This window comes from Chlamydotis macqueenii, chromosome 7 (assembly GCF_036417535.1).
Source record: "Chlamydotis macqueenii isolate bChlMac1 chromosome 7, bChlMac1.mat, whole genome shotgun sequence".
Lineage (NCBI taxonomy): Eukaryota > Metazoa > Chordata > Aves > Otidiformes > Otididae > Chlamydotis > Chlamydotis macqueenii.
The window spans coordinates 24,292,702-24,313,696 of NC_141562.1; the positions used below are offsets into that span (position 1 = coordinate 24,292,702).

The following is a 20,995-nucleotide window of genomic DNA, read 5'->3' on the forward strand; positions in this document are numbered from 1 at the left end:
AAAGGAAAGTTCTTCATTAAGATGAAGTGATTGCAACATGACTCAGCCAGAGCTGCAGGTAGCTTGTGTCCCTCCTGCCACCAGCTGCGGTGAAGGGGTTTGCGCTGCTGGACGGGGGTGGGCGGCAGCAGCGTGCAGACGGGCATGCTGGCAGCCCATGTCAGTGCTGCAGCTCCCAGCTTTCAACAGTAAGCACTGTATTTTGTGTGTGTGTGTGCGCGCGTGCGTGCGTGTGTGTGTGTGAAGGCAGGCAGGCCCTGGCTTCTCCAATTCCCCTGCCAGCGGCACCACCCAGGCTGGACTGCCTGTGTGTGTGTGTGTGTGTGTCTGTGTCTGTCTGTGTGTCTGTCTGTGTCTTCTGTGTCTGTGTCTTCTGTGTCTGTGTGTCTCTGTCTCTGTGTGTGTCTGTGTGTGTCTGTGGAGAGCCTGTGTTACCAGCTTCCCCCAAACACTACCCGGGTTTAAAGGTAAACCGAGGCTTATTTAGCATGCCTTGAAGTCAAACTTTTAGTTGGAAGATTAAAAACAGTTACAAAAAGTAAATAAATTATAACATGCAGTCTCAGATCAAACTCAATTTCATTCCATAGTGCTACAGCATCTCTCAGCTAGGTTTCCCCAGCATGGTGAAGTACAAAAATGAAGACTCCCAGGGGGCCATGGTCTTGCTGCCTGGCAGATACATTTTCCCCTCTATACTGGAATAAATTATGCAGCTCCAGACCCTCCTGTGCACAGCAGGCAGGATGTGGTAGGAAGGTTAACAGCTCACTCAAGTTCAGATCCTCTCTCCCTGGCAGCCAGAGAAGCCATCCTCTCCCCTTCACTTTCCAGCTGCAGAGAGACCAATTCCTGGGCAGTCCAGGTGCAGGGAGACGCTGGTGCCTGTTTGGTGAGTGCCAGCGGGAAAGAGCTGCACACATACGCAGCTGCACGCTGCTCCGCTCCACCTACAGTGTGGTGGTTTCTATATTCGTGATGCCAGCGTCCTTTGCCATGGAAGAGAAGATGCCCTGCTTCTTGAGCAGCTCCTCAGGGCTGTCATATTCCACAATCCTCCCGGCCTGTAGCACCATCACCCTGGCAGCAGGGAATGAGAAGGCCTGAGCTCCCGGAATCCGAGCTGCTGGCACCACCACCCCCCCTCACTCCTACAGCCACATTACGTGGTTCACCTCTCAGCACAGAGCTGAGGGCACAGCTCTCCTCCCTGTGCTGGCAGGTGACACACATAGGTGTCAACAACTCTCTCTATGGCCTATTGCTGTAGAGGAGGATCCCCAAAAAACGTTTCTCCCCACAAAGGCGTAACTACTGCATGGTCATCCTTCCCATCCCTCTACTCTCCTAGAAGCTCTGCATATTGCTGTCCTGGGCACTGCATCCACCCCTGCGCCTCTGGCTGCATCCTTGCTTCTACTGCTGGCCACCTCTTGCCCCATCCTCGGAGTCCAGAGCCCCGTTCCCCTTACCCCACAGTACCTGTTGCTGTCCATGATGGTGTGGAGGCGGTGGGCGATGGTAAGGACAGTGCAGTCAGCAAACTCGCTCCGGATTGTTGTCTGGATTAAGTGATCAGTTTCTAGATCTACAGCTGCTGTTGCTTCATCCAGGATGAGGATCTTGGCTTTGCGGAGAAGGGCCCGGGCCAGGCACACCAGCTGCCTCTGTCCAACACTGGGATGAGGTGGGGAACATGAGTTACTAGGCAGACACCAGCATGGCTTCTGCAAGCCTACTGCCACACGCTGCCTTGACCCCAACGCTGTGCCTGCTCAGCCCTCCCTGGCCTTCCCCCAGTGGACCATCTGCCACCCTGACCACCACGTCCCTCAGCATCTTGCTCTCTGGGCTGCCATGGAAAGGCTGGCTCAAGCTGGCTCCCTGACAGCCCTCATCCCTGGACTGTTTTCTCCCACCTTCACTCTCAGAAGCTTCCATGTCCTCATCCCTGGACAGCCACTCTGCTGGAGGCTGCTGTTCCAGGCGGTTCCCTGGGACCAGGGGAGGGGAGGGGAGCTGGGCATGCCTCCACTCCTCCACTCACCTCAGGTTCTCCCCTCCCTCGCTCACAAGATGCAGCAGCCCCTCGGGAAGGCCTTGCACATATGGCTTCAGGTGGGCCAGCTCAAGGGCCTTCCAGACCTCCTCATCTGTGTACTGGTCAAAGGGGTCCAAGTTCATCCGCAGGGTGCCAGTAAAGAGCACAGGGTCCTGCCAGGGACAGAACATGGTTCAGCCATGCCACAGTGATAGCTCCCCCAAGTTTGGCCACATCCTGCCCACCCTGCTGCCCACAGTTGGGCAGGGAAGGTGATGATGGCGTGCTGACAGGCCCTTGGACTCCCCACAGCACCCGGGGATGTGTAGCCCTAGGAAGAGCCAGGGGGGGGACATGCAGCAGTGGGATGTGGAAAGGTGGGGATCAGCTCACCTGGGGGATGATGGTGAGGTTCTGGCGCAGGTCGTGGAGGCCGATCGTCGCTATATCCACCTCGTCAATGATGATCGTCCCTCCAGCAGCCTCCAGCACCCGGAAGAGGCAGTTGGTGAGGGAGGATTTTCCAGCCCCAGTCCGGCCTACAACCCCAACCTGTAGAAGCAGCAGTTTAGACCAGCTGAGAGGGTTGAAGAAAACAGGGCAGATGCTCTTTGTCTTGGTCTGGTGGGTCTTCCTGCCCTGCATCTGCAATCACCATCTCCCAGACTGTCTCCTTTGGTCCCTGCCCCACAGCTCCAGTCCCCAGGAGCCACGTCCAGTCACCATCTCTCTCCAGCCCCAGACTGACGGTAAGAGGACAGAAACAACTTCAACACTGTCACTACAGAAAGGGCACAGTGAGGGCAGGGATGGAGAGGTCCTCACCTTCTCAGTGCTCTTAATATTGCAGGTGATCCCCTGAAGAACCAGCTCCAGTTCAGGTCGGTAACGAACTTGGTAGTCAACAAACTGGATCTCACCTTTGCTGGGCCAGCCACGGGGTGGGCGCTTTTCTGTCACCCACAGAGCCTGGGGGCACAGAAGCATTTAGGGGTTTGCACTCTGTGATGCTGGCTAAGACCAAGCTGTGCAGCAGGTGTTTGCCTGGACCCTGGTCTCCTCACCTCGTTCTTCACCTTCGTGTACTCATATACCCGCTCCACGGCCACAATGTTTGTCTCCAGCTCCGAAGATGTCCGCACCAGCCAGTTCAGTGTCTGGGTTATCTGTGTGGTAGAGCCTAGATGATGCAGAGCTCAGTGGCACCCGGGAACAACCACCTCCCACCTCAGCTCAGGGACTCAGCCTAAGCGTGAGCATCCCTGGCCTGGCCCCTAACTCTCCACTCCCCAGCTGCAGCCCCCTGTCCCTACCCCTTCAAAAGCTTTGCTGTAGCATCTCTCATCCATAAGAGGAACGTGTTCCACCCAATGGCAGCAAGTATCCCCTTCACACTGGGAAGTGTGCTCCCCTGGCTCCATAGCAGCTCCCCAGTTGATGGGACATCCCAGCTAATCCCCTCTCCATGGATCAGAGCTGGAGGCAGGGCAGCATCCTGCAGCCAGCCCAGAGCTCCCAGAAACATCCCTGCCCTGGAAAAGCTTTCATTGACTCACGTTGAGGGCAGAGGAGACAGAAAGACCCACGATGCCGCCCTCCAAAGTGCCCTTTGAAATCACAGCTAGAAGTGCAGAGAAGAAGACAACCAGGCTCCCAACAAACTCCAGACGGATGGCCAGCCACCTGCACCAGGAGAGGATGGATGAGGAGCGGTGCGAGAGGCATCTGCCTGCACCCATCACAGGGCCCACCAGTGATACCAGCACCCCTGCACCCCCAGCATGTGGCATAAGGAGTAAAACTCACCTATTTGAGACTATCCAGGAGTAAACACTTTTCTGATTGATGTCCATGGTCCTCTCATTTTGCTGCAGGAAACGTTCTTGATGTCTGTAGGCGCGGATCACAGAAAGGCCTGACACTGTCTCACCAAAGTGGGAGTAGATGGGAGACCTAGTTACAGAGTCCAGACGCCGTAGCTGGCGTGACGTGGAGACATAGAAGCGCTGAAATGAAGGACATAGTTTGATTACCAACACAAAGCCTGGCAGCGACAAAGATACTGTTCTAAGCAGGGCAGAAGCTTCTCTCAAGCTCTAGTTACTCACCAGCACGAAATAGTAGAAGACGCTCAAGGGAATGATAATGAGAGCGAAGAATGGAGTGGCCAGGCAGATCATGAGCAATGTGCTAATGATGGCCATGAAACAGGAGAGCCAGGTGCGGAAGGACATGGGAATGGTCTCATCTATCGTGAAGATGTCCTAAAGCATACAAAGAAGTGGGGAGAAGCAGTCAGTGACCACAGGGAGAGAGGGAAGCCCAGAGGCGCCACACATGCAGGGTTCCTACACACTTGTGTGGTAACACGGTGCCAGACACTTGCAAAAATATTGGATGACACTGAATTGGTGTTAGGGTCACAACCTCATTTAGGGACACACTGATTTAACAGAGAAGCTTTCTGTAATATTCTCCTGTGGCACAGATCAGCTTTGGGAACTGCATCTTTGACTGGGCCCAGGATGCAGGGACAGGAATTGAGGCAGAAAGAGGGCCAGGGCTGACCCCATGTCCATGCAGGTGCACCCAGGTCTCCAGCTGGTCATCATCACCCTCCTAGCTGGGCACCACATAGTCCCTCACCTCAGAATAAATGCAGCAGGCCCACAGGCTTGATCTCAAGAGAGATTTTTATTCCCTAAAATCAAGAGATGTCACCAAAGAAAGAAGTAGAGTTGCTGTACACTTGAAACTATCTGTCTGCATTCTCCCTCCTTTCTAATTTTCTCTTTGTTTTGTGAGTCTCATTTATGCAACAGAGACTGCATATTTTGCTGAGAGTCCATAACCAGAAGGACAACTCATTACGGGTCCTGAGCTCTAGGCTCCTGCTTATCTTGGTAATCTACTCTGTACCCTTTTCAGTTTCTCCACATCCCTCTTGACCAGGTGGCCCCAAAACAAGACACGGCGTCCAGGTGTGGCCTCCCTAGCACTGAGCAGAGGAGACAATAGCTTGTTGTGATCCGCTGGCCACTCTCCTCCTAGTATGGCCCAGGGTGTGCTTTGCCTCACAGTCAGCCCCGCATCCACTATGCCCTTCTGGTCCCTTCCAGGTCTCATTTGCACAGTGCTGAACAGCAACAGGGTTATGCCACCACCCAACACTCTCCAGACCTGCTGGAACAAGCACCTTTTCCATGTTGAGGTTGTTCTCTTACCTTGGCAAACCTATTCACAATGCGGCCAGTTGGGGTAGTGTCAAAAAAGCTCATGGGCACACGCAGGATGTTGCTGAGCAGTTGCTGATGCATAACCCGTGAGGCCCGCACAGCACCACGAGCAGACAGCATGGTTGCAAAGAGCAGGAAGATTGCTGCAAGAAGATCACAGGGTGGTCATCACCAGCTCATGTGTGACACGCCCCAGGCACCCTTTGGCCTAAGGGACACATCAAGCAGCTCCAAGCCAGCAGCTCTGCAGCGAGCCACTGTGACAGCCCTGCATCCCAGCTTCTCGGGAGGCCCCAGTAACTGTGTCCCACCACAGGGGAAGAGGGCTAATCCTTTTGAAAAGCCTTAGGCCCTGGCACCATCTCCAAATCGATTAAGGACAGTGATCTTCAAACTAAAAGGGCAACACAGACTTCCTGGGGCAATGTGTGCTGGCTTCAGGCTGATGTCTGTCCCCAGTTCAGCCAGAGCCAGCAGGAGGGCAGCAGCAGGTAAATGAACACAATGCTGGGTCCCCTGCTCCTTGCTGCACTGCTGGCTGCAGGCCTTGCAAGCCATATCCCTTCTGGACCACGCAGCTGAGGTGAGTGGGCGTGCTCTCACACTCACCTTGTGACATCCCCAGCGCCCCAAAGACGCCGATCCGCAGGTCTCGCTGCTCCACAGGATAGGTCTGGTTCAGGTAGCGCTGCGCATCGTCAGTCCAGGCGCTGAGCCACAGGTTGGTCCCCACAAAGGCAACGTACTCTCCGACGTAGCCCATGGCAACCCAGAAAGAATACCACAAGCCAACAGCACGGAGGTACCGCAGATACATGGAGAACTTCACCTGTGGACCAGTTCAGCCCGTCACTGCTGCCCAGCAAACCATATCCAATGACACCCAGCACAGCCTTAGGACTCCCGCCTTGCTGCCCACGGGGCTCCTCTCCACCACCTGGCCCACCAGCCCCAGACAGCTCTGTCTCCTTCAGTGCCTCTTGGCTGCAATGGGGCCACAGAACACCAGCTCCAGCTCCTCTGAGCCACAGTCAGGATCTTGTAGCACCAAGCCAGAGCAGCACAGTGCCCACTTCATCCATTCTCCTCACCTTGCCGGTTTCCACAGCTTCTTTCTCTATCAGTTTCTGGCCTTTCATGTTCTTAGGGGGCTCTTCCTTGGCCTTCTTCCAGGAATTGGTGCTGCATTTACTAAGGCTGCAGGGAGGTGATGGGTACTGTTAGTCACAGGGTGCTGGATTGGTCTTTCTCTCCTGGGGGTCTATCCCCATGCTGCACTGGGACACCAGTCCTGGAGCTCTGAGAAATACTGTCCTGACTGGGTCAGCTTTGAATGAGCCCTGGAGAAGCCCTAGGCATTTGCAGCCGTGAAACCATAGCCCTTGTCCCCAAAAGCAGAACCAGCCAGTAGCAGAAGTTTCAGGGAAGACCACAGAGTAAGGCTCTGACAGAGTAAAGTGAGTAAAGGCAAGATCAGATGCTCCTGATCCAGCTCAGCTGGTGGTAGGAGCAGGTAGGGAAGCTCCCAGCTCCTTCTCCACAGGAATCCCCCCAGTGAAGCTGCCAGACCCCCAACTCCAAGGGAGCAGTGGAGGGGCCTGGGGGAAAGAGCTGAGAGCTCAAGTCAAGTCCTCACCTGCGACTGAACTCTCTCTGATGGATGCTGGTCTCTCGTTTCAGAGTCATGGTCACCACATCATCAGGGCTCTCCTCCACGCAAGGCTCAAGATCTTCATCACCCTGCTCTTCATACCCAGCTACAGCAACAGCTACAAGCACAGGGATGAGGGAATATAGGGTCAGGCACTGAGGAGAGAGCAGATCCCACGCACCACACCTCTGCTACACTCAGCTGCACCCCGCACCCCAGGCCCAGGCTGTGTCCTACCACCACTCATCATACCTTCTCCAACCCTGCTGCAAGCCCAGTATAGCAGGAGAAGGAAGAAATCCTTTCTGCTGGAGGGAGAACTGATAGGGGACGCAGGGCTAAAGGCCTGCATGGAGGCAGTCCCTGCTGCTGACTTATCCCAGTGCCACTGGTGGGACCTCGAGAAGAGATCTGTGCTAGTTTAGTAGGTGCAAGTTCTGGTAGGACACGTCACTCCAGTTCAGCAGCAGCTCTTTGAGCAGATGGAGATGTGTCCTGTGAGGATGGACTGTGAATAGACAGGCTCCAGCTGGACAACTGGGCTGAGCCCAGACAGGGTGAGCGTCCACCTGACCTGACACCACTCCTCCCCATAGCACTGGGGGACATGATAAAGATGAAATGTTATCCAACAGCATCTTTAGAATAAATCAAAGGATCTTTCTCACCCCAGCACCATTAAGGTATGGAGCCTGTTGCCACATAAGATTATGGGACCCGTACATATAAATTAACTAAAAAGGGGGTAAAAAATTAGACAGGTCCTTTGCCAGCTGTTCAACACAATGCCTGGATGCAAATCTTAGGCAGAAAGTCCTTGTGCTGCTGATTGCCAGAAGCTGGGAAGGATTCACAGCAGCCACCACTGGTGCCTGAGCTGGATAGAGCCAGGTCAGACTGACGGATCAGGTCTTGGGGTTTTCATATCCCCAAGGCACATCCACAGCTCTTCTAACTGCCTCAGACCCGTCGTGTTCCCACAGTACCTGTGGTATTTTTCTCTGAAGCATCCTCCTCCTGGCTGCCGTAGTGGTTCAGGAACTGGGCAAAGGCCCCCCTGTTTGCAAGCAGGGTGCTGTAGGAGCCATGCTCAGACACTGCTCCCCCCACCAGCACCACGATGTTATCGGCCTGGGGCAGGAAACTGATACTGTGCGTCACCAAGATCCGCGTCTACAACAAAGTGGTTGCAAGGCTGTGAGCATCAGAGCACCCCTCACCCTCCAGCTGTGGGCCTGCAGGCCCTCCGTTTCCTAATTGGGGACCCCTCTGCTTATCACTGCCTGGCTATGGGGACATGGGGCACCCCTCTGGGGATCCATGAGACCTCTCCTGCCTGCTGTAGCCTCACGTGAAAGCCAGAGAACCCCTCTCTGTCCCAAGCAAGCAACCTCAGAGTTCCCTGGATGGTCAACACTGTGCCAGTACCACTCCCGCCTGGCTGGGTGGCGGGGAGGAGGGCACTGGTGCTCACCTTCTTCTGCAGCAGCCCTTTTGGTCCCAGCACATGCTCGAAGAGGTACTTGCCGACGTGAGCATCCACGGCAGACAACGGGTCGTCCAGGATGTAGATGTCTGCGTTGCTGTACACTGCCCGGGCCAGGCTGACTCGCTGTTTCTGGCCCCCACTCAGGTTAATGCCCTGGAAGGGAGGGAACCTCTCTGAGCTCTGTCCTCTCCTAGAGATGCTATGGGAAACCCACACTGCCCAGGGCTGATACCTTCTCTCCAATCTCTGTCTGGTCTCCTCCAGGCAACAGTTCCAGGTCTGGAAGGAGGGCACAGGCCTTGATGACCTGCTGATACCTGGCTTCGTCCAGTTCTGACCCAAAAAGGATGTTGTCTTTCAGTGTGGCGTTCTGGATCCAGGCCTGCTGGGGGACGTAGGCCAGCGAGCCCTGGAAAGAGACACAAGAACACTGCAGCCTGTCCTTGCCCTGAGCCACCACTCCAGGACCAGTCCTGCCCTACTGCCTCCCCACTGAGCCCCACAGCCCCCCACGCCGGCCAGCTCCTCTCACCTGGATGTTGATGTGTCCCTTGATGTTCTCCATCTCCCCAAGCATGGCCGACACTAGCGAAGATTTGCCTGAGCCCACAGCCCCCACCACGGCCACCAGGCTCCCAGGCGTGATGTCCAGGGTGACACTGCAAAGACACAAGGGCTCAGAAAGCAGCACTGCCGGGTCACCTGCCGGCTACTGCATGGGACCAGCACGGAGCAGTGCCTCTGGGGCACTCGCCGCTAGCAGCACTGTGAGAGGTGACTGCCATCCCCAGCTGACAGCACAGGAAGACTCCCTCTCCCCACCCATCTGCCCCCAACATGGTTCAGAACACTCACTCTCTTATCGCAGCATTGCCGTCCCGCTCCCAGGCAAAGGTGGCCTCCGAGAAACGCACAGCGCTGCCTGTCAGCAGAGAGCCATCCCTCAGAGCTGGGAAGCCCAGGGCTGGCCCAGCCTGTGACCCACAGGGACTAACCTGGAGGTTCACCTACCTGCAATAGGGTTGTGGTGGATAGCTGAGGTGTCCAGGTCTTCTCCGCCCAGGTAACGCTCCAGTCTCGCAGTTGACACATTTGTCTGCCGGGGCAGAAAGAGGATGGCATGTGGGCATGGAGCATAGCTGGGTGGGCTGGCAGGAGCCCCCCATAAGCAGAGCACCCTATACACACACAGCCCTCACCCAAGCACCAGCCCCAGCCTCTGAGCCCCAAGCCTGCATCACGTGTGTGAGCCCTATCCCACCCCACTGCCAGCACACTCCTGGGTGTCCAAGATCCAGGTCCATCGCACACCTGAGCCCCACGTGCTGGTTTGGGCAAAGGTATCATGAGATCCCTCTGCCCTATGTGAGGGCTGACCTGCACCAGGGAAGAGAGGACCAAGGGCAGCATGGCCATGGGGAAGCGCAGCACATTGAAAAGGGAGATGGCAGTAAAAGCCTTCTGTGCATCCAGGATATTGTTCTCATCCACCAGCACATACACCGCAAAGCTGGCCAAGGAGACCTAGGACAGATAGCAGGGAAAGCCACCATCAGCATGGTTGTGTGCAGCCCAGCCCCTCAGGCTCCTTTAAGGCCTCAGCAGTGCCTTCCTGCTGGAGACCTGTTCCCTTCCTGCCCCTCTTCTCCTTTGGGCCCCATCTCATCACTCTGATGGGACCCCTTTCCAATCAAGGCTCTCCTGCCAGCAGCCAGGACTATGCTTTTCCCATCCCCTTGGACATAGCCCAACCCCAGTTCTGAGGATGGTGCATCCCTCCCCAGACCCACTGGTGCTCACCAGGAAGGGGGCACACGTGAACACGAAGATAGAGATTGACTGCAGGTAACTGAAGTTCAACAAGTCCTTGAGTTCACGTGCCCGAATCTCGTTGACTCGCTTCTCAAATGAAGGCTCCCAGGCAAAAAGTTTCAGGATCTGTGGGATGAGCAGGGTGACTGGGTGCTGGCCTCATGGTGGCCAGCACCTCCATCACCAGCTCCTGACTTGCTCAGAAACCTGTTTGTCCACCACATCCCCCTCTCCTGTCCTGCCCAATGGCTCAGAGCATTTCCCCACAGCATTCCCACTCCCTCATCCTCAGCTTACAGGTCACTACCAGCTCCTCTACCACCATGGCAGCCTGCTCACTACCACAGCCATCCAGAAGACCCTCAGAAACCTGACTCGTGGTTCCCAAGTCTTGGTCCAGGTAGCCAGAGCTTCTCCCCAGCCAGCCTTTCAAAAGGTGAGGAAGCCAAGGGAATTGCAGAGACCTAGGCTTGGCTACCCCAGACACAGGGCCCCCAAGCTAGACTATGACACTCATGCTCTAGGGTTATACAGGTGTGCTGCCTCCAGCTACAGTGGAAGAAGAAGAGGTGCAGCAGCTGCCCGAGGGGTCTCCGCTTCACTGTTCACCTTGATTCCATTGAGGACTTCATTCATTATTTTCATGCGTTCATCCTTGTTCTTCATGTTCCTCACCTACAAACAGAAGAGCCAGAGGTCACCTAAACCAGACTGCAGCTTACTCTTGGAAATACATCTGGGCTGTCACAGGGAAGGGAAGAGTGGGCTCCAGAGCCCAGAGAAGCCATCCCACAAAGCTGGACCTTGGCTTCCTGAGCCTCTGGACAACCTGGGAAAAACCAGCACCCTGTTGTCAGGCAGAAGCTAAAGCTTCATGTTACAGTTGGTAATATCTCACTTTCAGTCCTCAAGACTGTACCCAGCCCTGTTCAAGTTCATCTGTGATGGTAGAACAAGTCTCACCCGCCTCCTGCTCGCTTCAGCTGACCAGCCCCCAGCTCAGGCTAGAGACACCCCCAGCCCAAACCAGATGAACTTCCTAGGCTGAGAAAGGTCCCCAGCATAACATGGAAGGGTAGGGGAGTGTGGAAAACGAGCGAGGGGAACAACAGTGAGCCTCAGGAGTGGGAGGCCAGGGAGGATCTTGCACCCGTCACTGACCTGGATGGTTTTAGCCTTGGCGACCAGGAACGCATTTATGGGGATGAGCAGCACCATGACTGCGAGGCCAGCCAGGACAGAGGGGCCCAGCTCTCCCCAGAGGAAGACAATGGACAAGATAATTTGCAGGGGGGATGACCACAGCTGGTGAACAAAGTTGGCCATGTCCATGAACCTCTGGGCATCAGCTGACATCAGATTCACAGTCTCTCCTACTGTGGACTCCTTACGGGTGGCACTGGACATGGTGAGTGCCTGGAGAGAGAAAGCACAGTCACCGCAAGCCGGTCTGGGAGCAGCCTGGCTGCCAGCAGCATGGCACAGAGCAGGGAATTCACAGGCCAGGCTGAAACAGGTCTTGGGTTTACTCCTGGTGCCTCCCTGCTGGCCATAGGTGCTGTCATCACTGCCTGTGCACCAGAAGACACTGGATGCTGGAGGCAAAGAAACACATCCCTGTGCAGGAATCCCAGTGGCAGGGATTCCTGTGGAGAGAAACCTCCCTCGGCCCCTGGTAGCTGTCAAACACACAGCTGCAGCACCCAAGTCCCAGGCAGAACTAGCACCCACATTGTCCCCACCGGTGGGTGGGTGTCCCACAAGCCAAACTCTCCCTGTGCCTTCCTGGGAAGTAAAGGGCATACACCTCAGTCACCCCAGGTTGATGGGGCAGGCAATGGGTGCTGGTGTCCCCAGATCAGCTTGGAGGAAGTCAACGGGGATGACAACAGGGCCATACCAACCTTCTTGTAGATGGCAGCGATAAGACTGGCACGCACGTTTATGCCAAGCTGGAAGCACAAGCTGAAGTACTGCTGCAGGCAGAGGGACTGGATCAGCGCCGTCAGGAAGAGCAGGATGGCGTAGAGATAGCCTTGCCAGGCAAAGGACTCCTCATCCGACACAAAGGCGATCAGCAGCCTGGAGGCCAGAGCAGCTCATGAGACCCCCACCGTACTGAGACAGACCCAAGCAGGATGCTCCAAACCAACACAGGGAGAGCATCTTCGCGAGAGTAGTGACAGAGACCTTGCCCAGACAGCTGGCTCGACACTCAGCAAGCTGGGAACCCCCACCCCAGGGACACTATTTCACACACAGCAGCAAGTCACTTGTGTCAGATCACCTACAGAGACTGGGCAGCTCTGCAAAACAAACGGGGCGGGTCCTGCTGGGCTGAGCTGCACTGACTCAAGAAGGGCCCCAAAGAAGAGCCAGGAATGTCTCCAGGGAGAGAGCAGGAGTGCATAACAAAGGATGTAAGGAGCAGGGAGCAAGATATCACCCATAAGAGCTGTCAGCCAGCTCAGATCAGTTCTTCATTAAACTGTAACCCAACACATTCTCACATTCTTGGTGAGGGCACAAAAATTCCCTGGAGTGTGGGGCTGGGAGAGGTACACATGTGGGGATGATGGGGTTGGATGCAAAGCACATAGGGAGGTGGTGGGGCTGGGTACAAAGCCAGAACAGGGCAGGGACAGAGAGAAAGGACTCACTTCAGCAGCTGGGGGCTGACAAACACAAGTGCATCATGCACCAGCTTGAAAGCCACTGATAGCAAGAGGTTCTGCCAGAAGGTCTTGCACAGGGTTTTCACCAACCAGCCCCTGGGGAAATCCTTGCTAGAACCAGAGCCCCCTTTGTCCTCCTTCTTCTTCTTCTTTGGCTGCTTCTCCTCCTAGAGGGAAGCCCACACAGAAGTAAAGGAGCTGGTTGTGCAGGTTTCTTGCACCTGGAAGGATGCTTCCAGGACAGTGCCACAGCCCCCAGGTATCCTGAATGAAACCTTAGCTTCACCTCGTCATGTTCCCTCTCACTGATCTCTGCTCATGTCATACACCCCCAATACTAACACCTCTCTTGTGCAGATGTGCAAAGACAACTAATGCAAACCCCAGCCCAGTCTGAACCCCTCAGGCCAAAAATCAGGCACCCCAGGAAGAACCTGAGGCCATGGGTGATCATGGAGTGATGCTCCCTCTGACTTCGTTGCTGGGAGGTTTCAGGGTCAGGGAAAGAGATAAGGGAGCTGCTTGTACTGCAGACCTGAGGGTGGTTCTTGTCCTTCTGTAGGGCAGAAGGACGGAGACTTTCTTGGTCTCTTAAAACCTGGGGATCTGCTGAGGACAAGGAAGACCTTGTCATGTGTTCCCCCATTCTTGGCCATGGCCCTGCAGAATCAAAGAGGGGGAAACTCAGCAAAGGGGGCTGCAGGGAGGTGAGGTGACCCTACTCCCCAAGGCTGGATCTGGATCTCTCATTCCCCTGTAAGGCCAGGAGTGGAAAGGGATTTACCAGCACCAGGATGTCTTGGCTCTGGGCCTTGCTTATGTTGTTCCCATGGTCTGGGTCACCTTCCCGGCGTCTTCTCTTGCGTTTCCGTTTTTCCAGTTCCGCTTGGGCCTTCCTCACCGCAGTCTTCATGTTCTTCTCCAAAACAGTGTAAATAGCCTGTGTCTTGTCTTTAGCTTTCAATTCCCAGATATCCTCTATCTCCAAAGGCTTGCGATAGCCCTTGAAAACCATGCTGAGGGGCAGAGAAATCTCCCTTCAGCAAGTCTCCCACACTACACCTCAAGGAGAGTCTTTGCTGCATGTGCAGAGCCTTCACACCCAGCCTGGTCCTGAGCTCAGGCTGTACAGACTGCACCAAATGTGGTGTCTCTCACTACTAACTCTGAGCAGCCTGTGCTGCAGGCTCCCTGAAAGACCACTGGTCCAGCCCTAAAGGACCCCCACATTTCACCAGCCCGACCTCCCACAGAGCCCAGCTCACCTGGTGTACCATTCAAAGGTGATGGAGCTCAGGAAAGAGGCTGTCACCTCTGGGTTCTAGGATGTAAAGCAAAGAGATCATTGATGCTGAAGGATGGTGTTGACAAGAGTTGACTCAGCACCCCCAGCCATTAAGGAACCCCAGAGGTTTCAGATCATCCCAGCTGCAACCCCAGGAACCCCATTCACAGCCAGAAGCAGCCCCTCCTTGGACACGCATGCAGATGCCCCAGGCTGCAGGCTCCAGCTCTTGCTGAAGTCCGCAGACCTGCCCTCCCACAGGACCAGGAGGAGTCTCTGCATGGACCCCACCCTGCCCCACACAACACCAGCCAGGATGTGGTACCCCAAGCCTACTCTCACATGGACCTCGCACCTTCTTTGTGATTTCCTTTGTTTCTGGGGCGATGTCTGAGAAGCCTGAGACAAGGAAGAGCAGCAGCTGGACCCCATAGGAGACGAAGAAAAAGACAAACCGTGGCACATCGGAGATTGGTGCCTGCAGGAATGGAATGGCCAGGGTGACTGTTGAGGCTTGTCTCAAGGCTACTTGGCCCTCAGAGACAAGATCCATCCCCAGGACAGTGAACACGGCTGAGCCTAACAGGGCAACGCAAAACTCGCTCTGAGTCCTGCCTCAGCTTCCCTTCGCCACCCATCCCTGCTTCTTCCTGACCTTCTCCCATAAGTCCATAGAGGGAAAAACTGGAGCTTATGCCTCCCTGAAAACACAAGGTGAATTCAAAGAGCCATTCCTTCTCAGGTCTCTTCTAGTTCTCCAAGGTCCCTAGGGCAGCTGGTTCCTCAGCTCCACTGAGAGCTTGTCAAGAGATGAAGTCTGAAGGGACTTTCTTTGGAGACAGAACAAGACCATGGGGAAGTGCAGAGCTTCTTGCCAAAACCAACCTGCAGGGCTCTCCGGAGGAGTGACTGGAATGGCAATATCCCACAGAGCAGGGACAGTGTCCAGAAGCAGAAAAGTATCCCCGAGTCTCTGCACAAACAGAAGCGTCGCGCATGATGGATCAGCAGGACCAGGATCTGGAGGAAGGAAAACCAGTCAAAGGTTCAGGTAGGGCTGCAGGACAGGGTCTAGGCTCTAAATATGCCTTTGGAGCATGTGTCCTGGGATGCCAGCACACATGATCTGTTGGGATTCTCTGCCTTGAAGACGCTGAGCTCCCAGCACCTGAGGTCGCTGCCAACCCTATATAAGCTTTGGAGTTAATTGCACAGGGCAAAGGTTTATTTCAGGAAGACCTCCTCACAGGAAAATAAAGGTCTGAAAACACCCTGACATTACAGCAGGGCACTGTTTCTCTTTTTAGCTGTTCTCACCCCAGATGCTCAGACACGCCCAGCAGTGAGGAGTCACTCCCTGTTGCCTGCATATTGCCTCCAGACCTAGAACTAAAGCCAGATCAGAGACCCAGCAGTGCAGCCTCTCTGGGCAGTCTCCTTGGCTTATAATCTCCCATGAACTCTGCACGTGAAACTAAATGACATGACAAAATACAAAAGATAGCAAACGGGCATATTGCTTTCACTCTTTAGTGTAGCTCCTGAGCTTTATGGCTTGGTTACGACTGTTAGAATGTATCTGCAACTTCCCTCAAGCTAATAGCCCGCATGTCCTCAGCTTTGTCTTCTGCGTGGGTATCCTGTAGCACTTCTCAACTCTTCGCACAAAACTGAGCAGCAACCCATGGGAAGCTGTGACATCAGAGCAGCAAGCGATGGTCTGATGTTCACGCTGTGCAACCGGTCCCGTGAAACCCTTACTGCTGCTACTAAGCTTCTGCCAGAAAGCCAGCTACGCTCACAGGCATAGTATCTATCCCAGCTTTAAGGATAAAAGGACGGAGCACCATACAACCAGACACCATCACCCTCATGCACCGCCCACACATCTTCAGGGCTAGTCCCTCCCCATCCTCCAAGCTATGCTTCCCTCGTGGACATAGTCTCCAGCTGATCTCCGTGCTATGGGAAGTTTTCTGCTGCTTGGCCCCGCAGCCTCACACCCTGTCTGTTTGGTGACACACAGCACATTTATCGGCTGATCCCTTACCCAGGTGGCGAGGTACAGGCTGGGGTTTGTGTACCGGACAGCTGGCAGGGAGTTCTGCTTCGTGTCCTCTCCAAATGTCAGGGTCAACTCCGCCACTGCCATCATTATCAGCAAGGTAGTCAGCACCTGCGGGGAGGGGAGCCATGAGGGGAAACCCAGCCCATCGTGGGCACTGGGAACTGCTGGGAGACAATGTGGTTGAGCATAAAAGCACTGTGCTTCATACGCTGTCACACCCTTTCCAACCCAAACCTGGCCTGGGAGAGCTTTGTAGGGTTCTGTGAAGCTGCAGCACTTCCACAGGAGCACTGCCAACATTTTAAGCTTGGAGGATAACAGCCCACAAGATGAGAGGCCCCAGTACCCACCTCAGCCCTCCCTCCCAGTGCATCCCAGCCCTGTTATCCCCTCTGTCCCAGATATGCCTCGTTTTGGGCTCCCCTTTACATTTCTGTCCCAGATGGTGCCCTAGACCACTGCTCCTTCTCTCCTGCACTTCTCGTCTCTCCATCCCACACCTGACTCCAGCCCAGAGACTTTCCACTCACCACCTCTCCATCCAAAGCTGCTCCTGCCTGCCCTCTATGACCCCTCAGCCCCACTCTACCTGTTTGATGATGTACAGACTGGTCACAGATGATTTCTTGGCTCTGGATTTCCACATGGGCAGGAGATGCCATGGAGCCAAAATCCAGAAGAAGCCAAGGGGGATCCAGACCAGCACAGTCTGCTGGAAGCACACAGGCAGGTCGGCATCCGGACGAGTGAGGAAGGACGCATTCTAGGGGCAGCAAGGACAGACAACCAAGTCACTTGAGATGGCCTGACTCTCATCTGGCTCACGGCACAAAAGCCAGCACTCCTATAGCTCCTGCCCACCCTGCTCCTCCCCATCGCACCCCCCTCCTCAACACCCACCTTCCTGGCTGAGCATTGCAACACTCATCCAATGTCTCGGGTGATGTCCCCCTACCCATCTACCTGCCTGAACCTGGGAGGGCCTCCCCCACAACCACCCCTTGCTGGAGCCAAGCCAGCTGCTGCGGCTGGACACAGATCATTCCCCGAAAGGTCCATGCAGGGTGTCCTCTGTTCCCAGCTGGGCTGCGGGGCTAAAGCAGGACAAGGCTCACTCAGGGAACTATCATTTGCATCCTTGTCTTGTGGAGAGCACCCAGGCAGCGCACAATGCTCAGTGCCATGGCAGCCCTGGATAAAATACCAGAACCTCAGCCACCAGCTGGCAGTTGGTCCCACTGGCTGATCCCATGCCATGAGCCTTGGGATCTACTGTTCTCCCCTTCCCCTGAACGTCCTGCCCCAAGAACAGTCAACGGGGATGATGCAGCCACTCACCCAAAAGACGGAGCCACAGAACTCCTCCAGGGCTGCTGACATGGCTCAAGCGAGAAGAGACATCAGCTCCTTCCCCTCGTTCTGCTTGGCTGCGAGAGTCCTGGGTGGATGCTTGGGATAAAAGTCCCCACACAACCTCAAGTGGTGCTGGGACAAAATTCCTGATGACACACAGTTAATTGTTAACTTGATGCTATTGCACAACACTACAGACGAAAGCAGTGACCAAAAGGGCTTTGGAAACTGCATGGGCTCTGGGGAAATGAGGGGAAGGCCCAAGAAAGAGATGGAAGGGGAGATGCAGGGAAGCTGCTGTTCCAGTCACTGCAGGACACCACAGCTATTGCTCAGAAACCACAGCCTTCACCAGTGCACATCAAGCAAGACAAGCTCGTATGGACTCACTAAAGACAACCTGTTTTGGTGCAATGGACCTTTCCTGACAGGACAAGCCTGTTGAATGCTGCCAGGAAGTCCAGCAAAGGCTGGTCCCTAAGGAGCCAAGGAAGACACAGCACCCTTTTCTCATGTACCACCCAGCAAGGAGGCCCAGGACACCAGCAGTACTCCAGGCCTGGGAAGTTGGATCTGGCAGCTGAGCTGACTGCATGCCGCAGCGGTCTTTCTAGGTCCCTGGGATCCAGGTTCCTTTTACCAACTTCTGGCCTGCACAGCCTGGAGACTTGCCCAGCTCTTTCTTTTGCTTCTCCCGTTCCCTGTATTGTCTGCATGTTACAGCAGCTGGCTGACCACAAAACCCAGAAGGGACTTTGAATCCTTATTCTAAGGCAATCCCGAACATCTGAGACAGCAGGAGGACAATCCTCAAGGAGGATGACTGCCACTAAATCATCACCCTGCTGCTTAGAAAGGTGGAGGCGTGGGTAGAAATGGTAGAAATGGTGCTACTCTAAGGCTGGAACTGAATTTCCTTTATCACACATGCTCTTGGGGGGACAGCAGGTAAAAGGGGACGGTAGAGTGACTGCAAGGATTTTGCCATCTCATTGTTCATGGAGTTAGTAGCTCAGAAGTCAAGGGTGATACAATGAGTAATTGCTCAGGAACAACCCCCCTTGCCATCAATAGCAGAGGAAGGTTCAATGTCCAACTCATTGGTTAATTATTATTGGCTTGTCTGATTAAACCCACTTGTTTTTGTAAATAAAACTACCCCTAGCGCTAGATCCTCCAGGTCGGAACCAATGCACTGCTGATGAGATCAGCAATTTGATGCAATGGATAAAAAACAAGTGAATGGAGCAGTCACTCCCTCAGCCCTTCTCCATCCAGAGTGCTGACATGATTCTTCTTTCTGCTCGCTGGCACAGGCACCCTCTGGCCTTGCTTGTACCCACCAGGAATGCTGCTGCCAAGGGAAGCCCTTGCTTGTGACATCTTCCTATTTAATGCTCTGTCCCATCGCTTGTCTGGGTTTTCAGTACACGTCACCGTGTCTTTGGTCTCTCACTCAGAGCTGAAGTGCTTTGCTCAGCACAGGATGCCGGACATCTTTAAAGTTCAAAACAAGCACAACCCCACCTTCTCTATCCTCATGCCTGGGACACCCTCCTCCTAAAAACCCACAAAGCCACCTCACTGTCCTTCAGCTGATTCTTAAAGCTTCCTTCACTACAATACCCAGAAGATGTTCACTAGGACCAAGCTAATCAAAGTGGTGAGATCTCTTTGGCCAACGATACCACACCATCTCCCTGTGCTCCCCTGCCTTTACCCCTCTGTTGTCCACCATCTTATAACCCAAGTTTTCAAAATTAGGCATTGCTTCATGCCCATCTCACTTAGCATCTGGTCCAGGACAGAGGCTTCTGCAAGGTAACCCAAAAATTAGAGCAGCTCTCACTGCTCAGCTCTGTTTCTGAAGGGTTTGTTTCTCTGCTTTTAACGCTGTAACCCCACGAGTTCCAAAGTCTTTTTTTCTTTAATTTTTTTTAAACTTTACAGAAAAGGAAAGAATCAAACTCTGTGTTTATGATGTTGAGAGGGCTGTGTCAGCAGAATATTTATGTTAATTGAATTACCAATATCTTAATCGTCACCATGAGTCATGAAATCTCATAGCATAAGCCATGAACTCCTAAACCACAGGTGTCCTGAACTAAACTGAATATAACCACAAATCAAGTAATTTCTTCTTCTGAGCTTGGATCCTTCCTACTGCCTGCACATCTGACAGTGCTGAAGCAAGCTCTGACATGAGCACTAAGCAGCCACTCCCTTCCCAGCTCCTGTGTTGGAACTACCACATATGTTCCCAAGGTGTGTTTTGGGAGACGCGGATACATCTGACAGACCCGTGTGAAAAGGTGGATGTACCTTTTGAGCTGAAGATATGTAGTTAGTCTTGGTTATAGGTTTTCTACGACCAGATTCTGTTTAAGGTGACAAAAGGTGCTGTCCCCTTATCAAATATTACATTTTCCTGTACATCCTCCCAGGCTGTATGCTATTACCAAGATGGGCAGAGGAATCTGAACCCTGCTTTTTGCTTCCTAAGAAGGTCCACTATCTCTGCTGTCAGGGGGATTCTCTTCAGCTTTGTGGATCTTTTAGAGAAGAGCAGACAGCAAGAATAAAGGTGCTTTATCTCTGGGTTTCTACTCTTTCAATGGATCGCTCTGACATCATTCAGACCGTTCGTTGGGTATTTTGCAGGGTAATTGAAATGAATCTAAGGCTTCAGTTCTCATTAGGCAGCAATAACCCAACAGGCACATTGCCCCAAGCACTGTCTGGAGAACAAGCAGATGGTTTGTCCTTCAAGTTAGGAAAAGGATCTGGAAAGTCCCTGAGAAAAAGCACCTTGTCCTCCTCAAGGAATCTCACCGTATGTCCATTCCACCTCACGCACTCAAGTCCCACAGCCCAGCATGCCTCAGAACTAGCTTACCTAATCAGTCAGGCGGTTAGAAGCTCCTTCTCATTAGAACCCAGTGTGTTCATCCCCTCTGCCTATCAGTGTGCTTCTCTCTACCTAGCAGCCTGCGTTGCTAATCCCCAGCATTCCTCCTGGCTGACCACAGCAGGCCTTGTTTTCCAGCTGTGGTTGCGATGTTTCCCTCCCTGGCACTCTGGATGTGATTGTTTTCTCCTCTGGTGCAGTAGGGGCCTGACCAATGCAGGCTCTTGCCTCTCAGACCTAGCAGGCAGCTCTCAAACCTCTCTCCTGACACTAGAGTTTGAGTGATGTATTTAGCCCAATGCTTATGTGCTATGACTTTGCTCTTGGGAAGCGCTTCTGCCTCCCGTGCAAGCTGCCTCGTGGCACACAGATGAGCCCATCTGGACTTCCCTGTTCGCAGTATGTGTCTCGAACGGCCACCAAAGCACATTGTACTAACCTATGCAATATACATCACAGTCTTATCTGTAAAACAAA

At 54.0% G+C, this 20,995-nt stretch overlaps 1 protein-coding gene across 1 annotated transcript; it reads right to left on the minus strand.

The window, feature by feature from the left end:
• Positions 1-564: 564 nt before the first annotated feature.
• On the minus strand, positions 565-20,870 carry ABCC2 (ATP binding cassette subfamily C member 2). The gene is made up of 32 exons (XM_086751758.1): positions 17,596-20,870; positions 16,847-17,020; positions 16,240-16,365; positions 15,075-15,209; positions 14,545-14,667; positions 14,170-14,225; positions 13,689-13,920; positions 12,890-13,068; positions 12,134-12,311; positions 11,391-11,645; positions 10,839-10,904; positions 10,218-10,355; positions 9,795-9,941; positions 9,429-9,513; positions 9,273-9,339; positions 8,950-9,076; positions 8,650-8,826; positions 8,403-8,570; positions 7,915-8,101; positions 6,914-7,046; positions 6,369-6,474; positions 5,887-6,106; positions 5,266-5,420; positions 4,150-4,305; positions 3,848-4,047; positions 3,598-3,724; positions 3,106-3,207; positions 2,867-3,010; positions 2,435-2,593; positions 2,048-2,214; positions 1,483-1,677; positions 565-1,080 (listed from the first exon to the last, which is right to left on the minus strand). The coding sequence occupies exons 1-32, from the start codon at positions 17,635-17,637 to the stop codon at positions 951-953; spliced, it is 4,656 nt and encodes a 1,551-aa protein (XP_086607884.1). The 5' UTR covers positions 17,638-20,870; the 3' UTR covers positions 565-950.
• Between the last annotated feature and the right edge of the window lie 125 nt (positions 20,871-20,995).

What these genes read in the sequence shown, in the direction of transcription:
- ABCC2 (XM_086751758.1), bottom strand. Translation starts at nt 17,637, where the DNA reads ATGTCAGCAGCCCTGGAGGAGTTCTGTGGCTCCGTCTTTTGG. An exon ending in AGACAGAGATTGGAGAGAAG is followed by an intron (nt 8,571 to 8,649) that starts GTATCAGCCCTG and finishes CCTCCCTTCCAG; the next exon opens with GGCATTAACCTGAGTGGGGG. An exon ending in TCCTGGATAGTCTCAAATAG is followed by an intron (nt 3,725 to 3,847) that starts GTGAGTTTTACT and finishes CTCCTGGTGCAG; the next exon opens with GTGGCTGGCCATCCGTCTGG.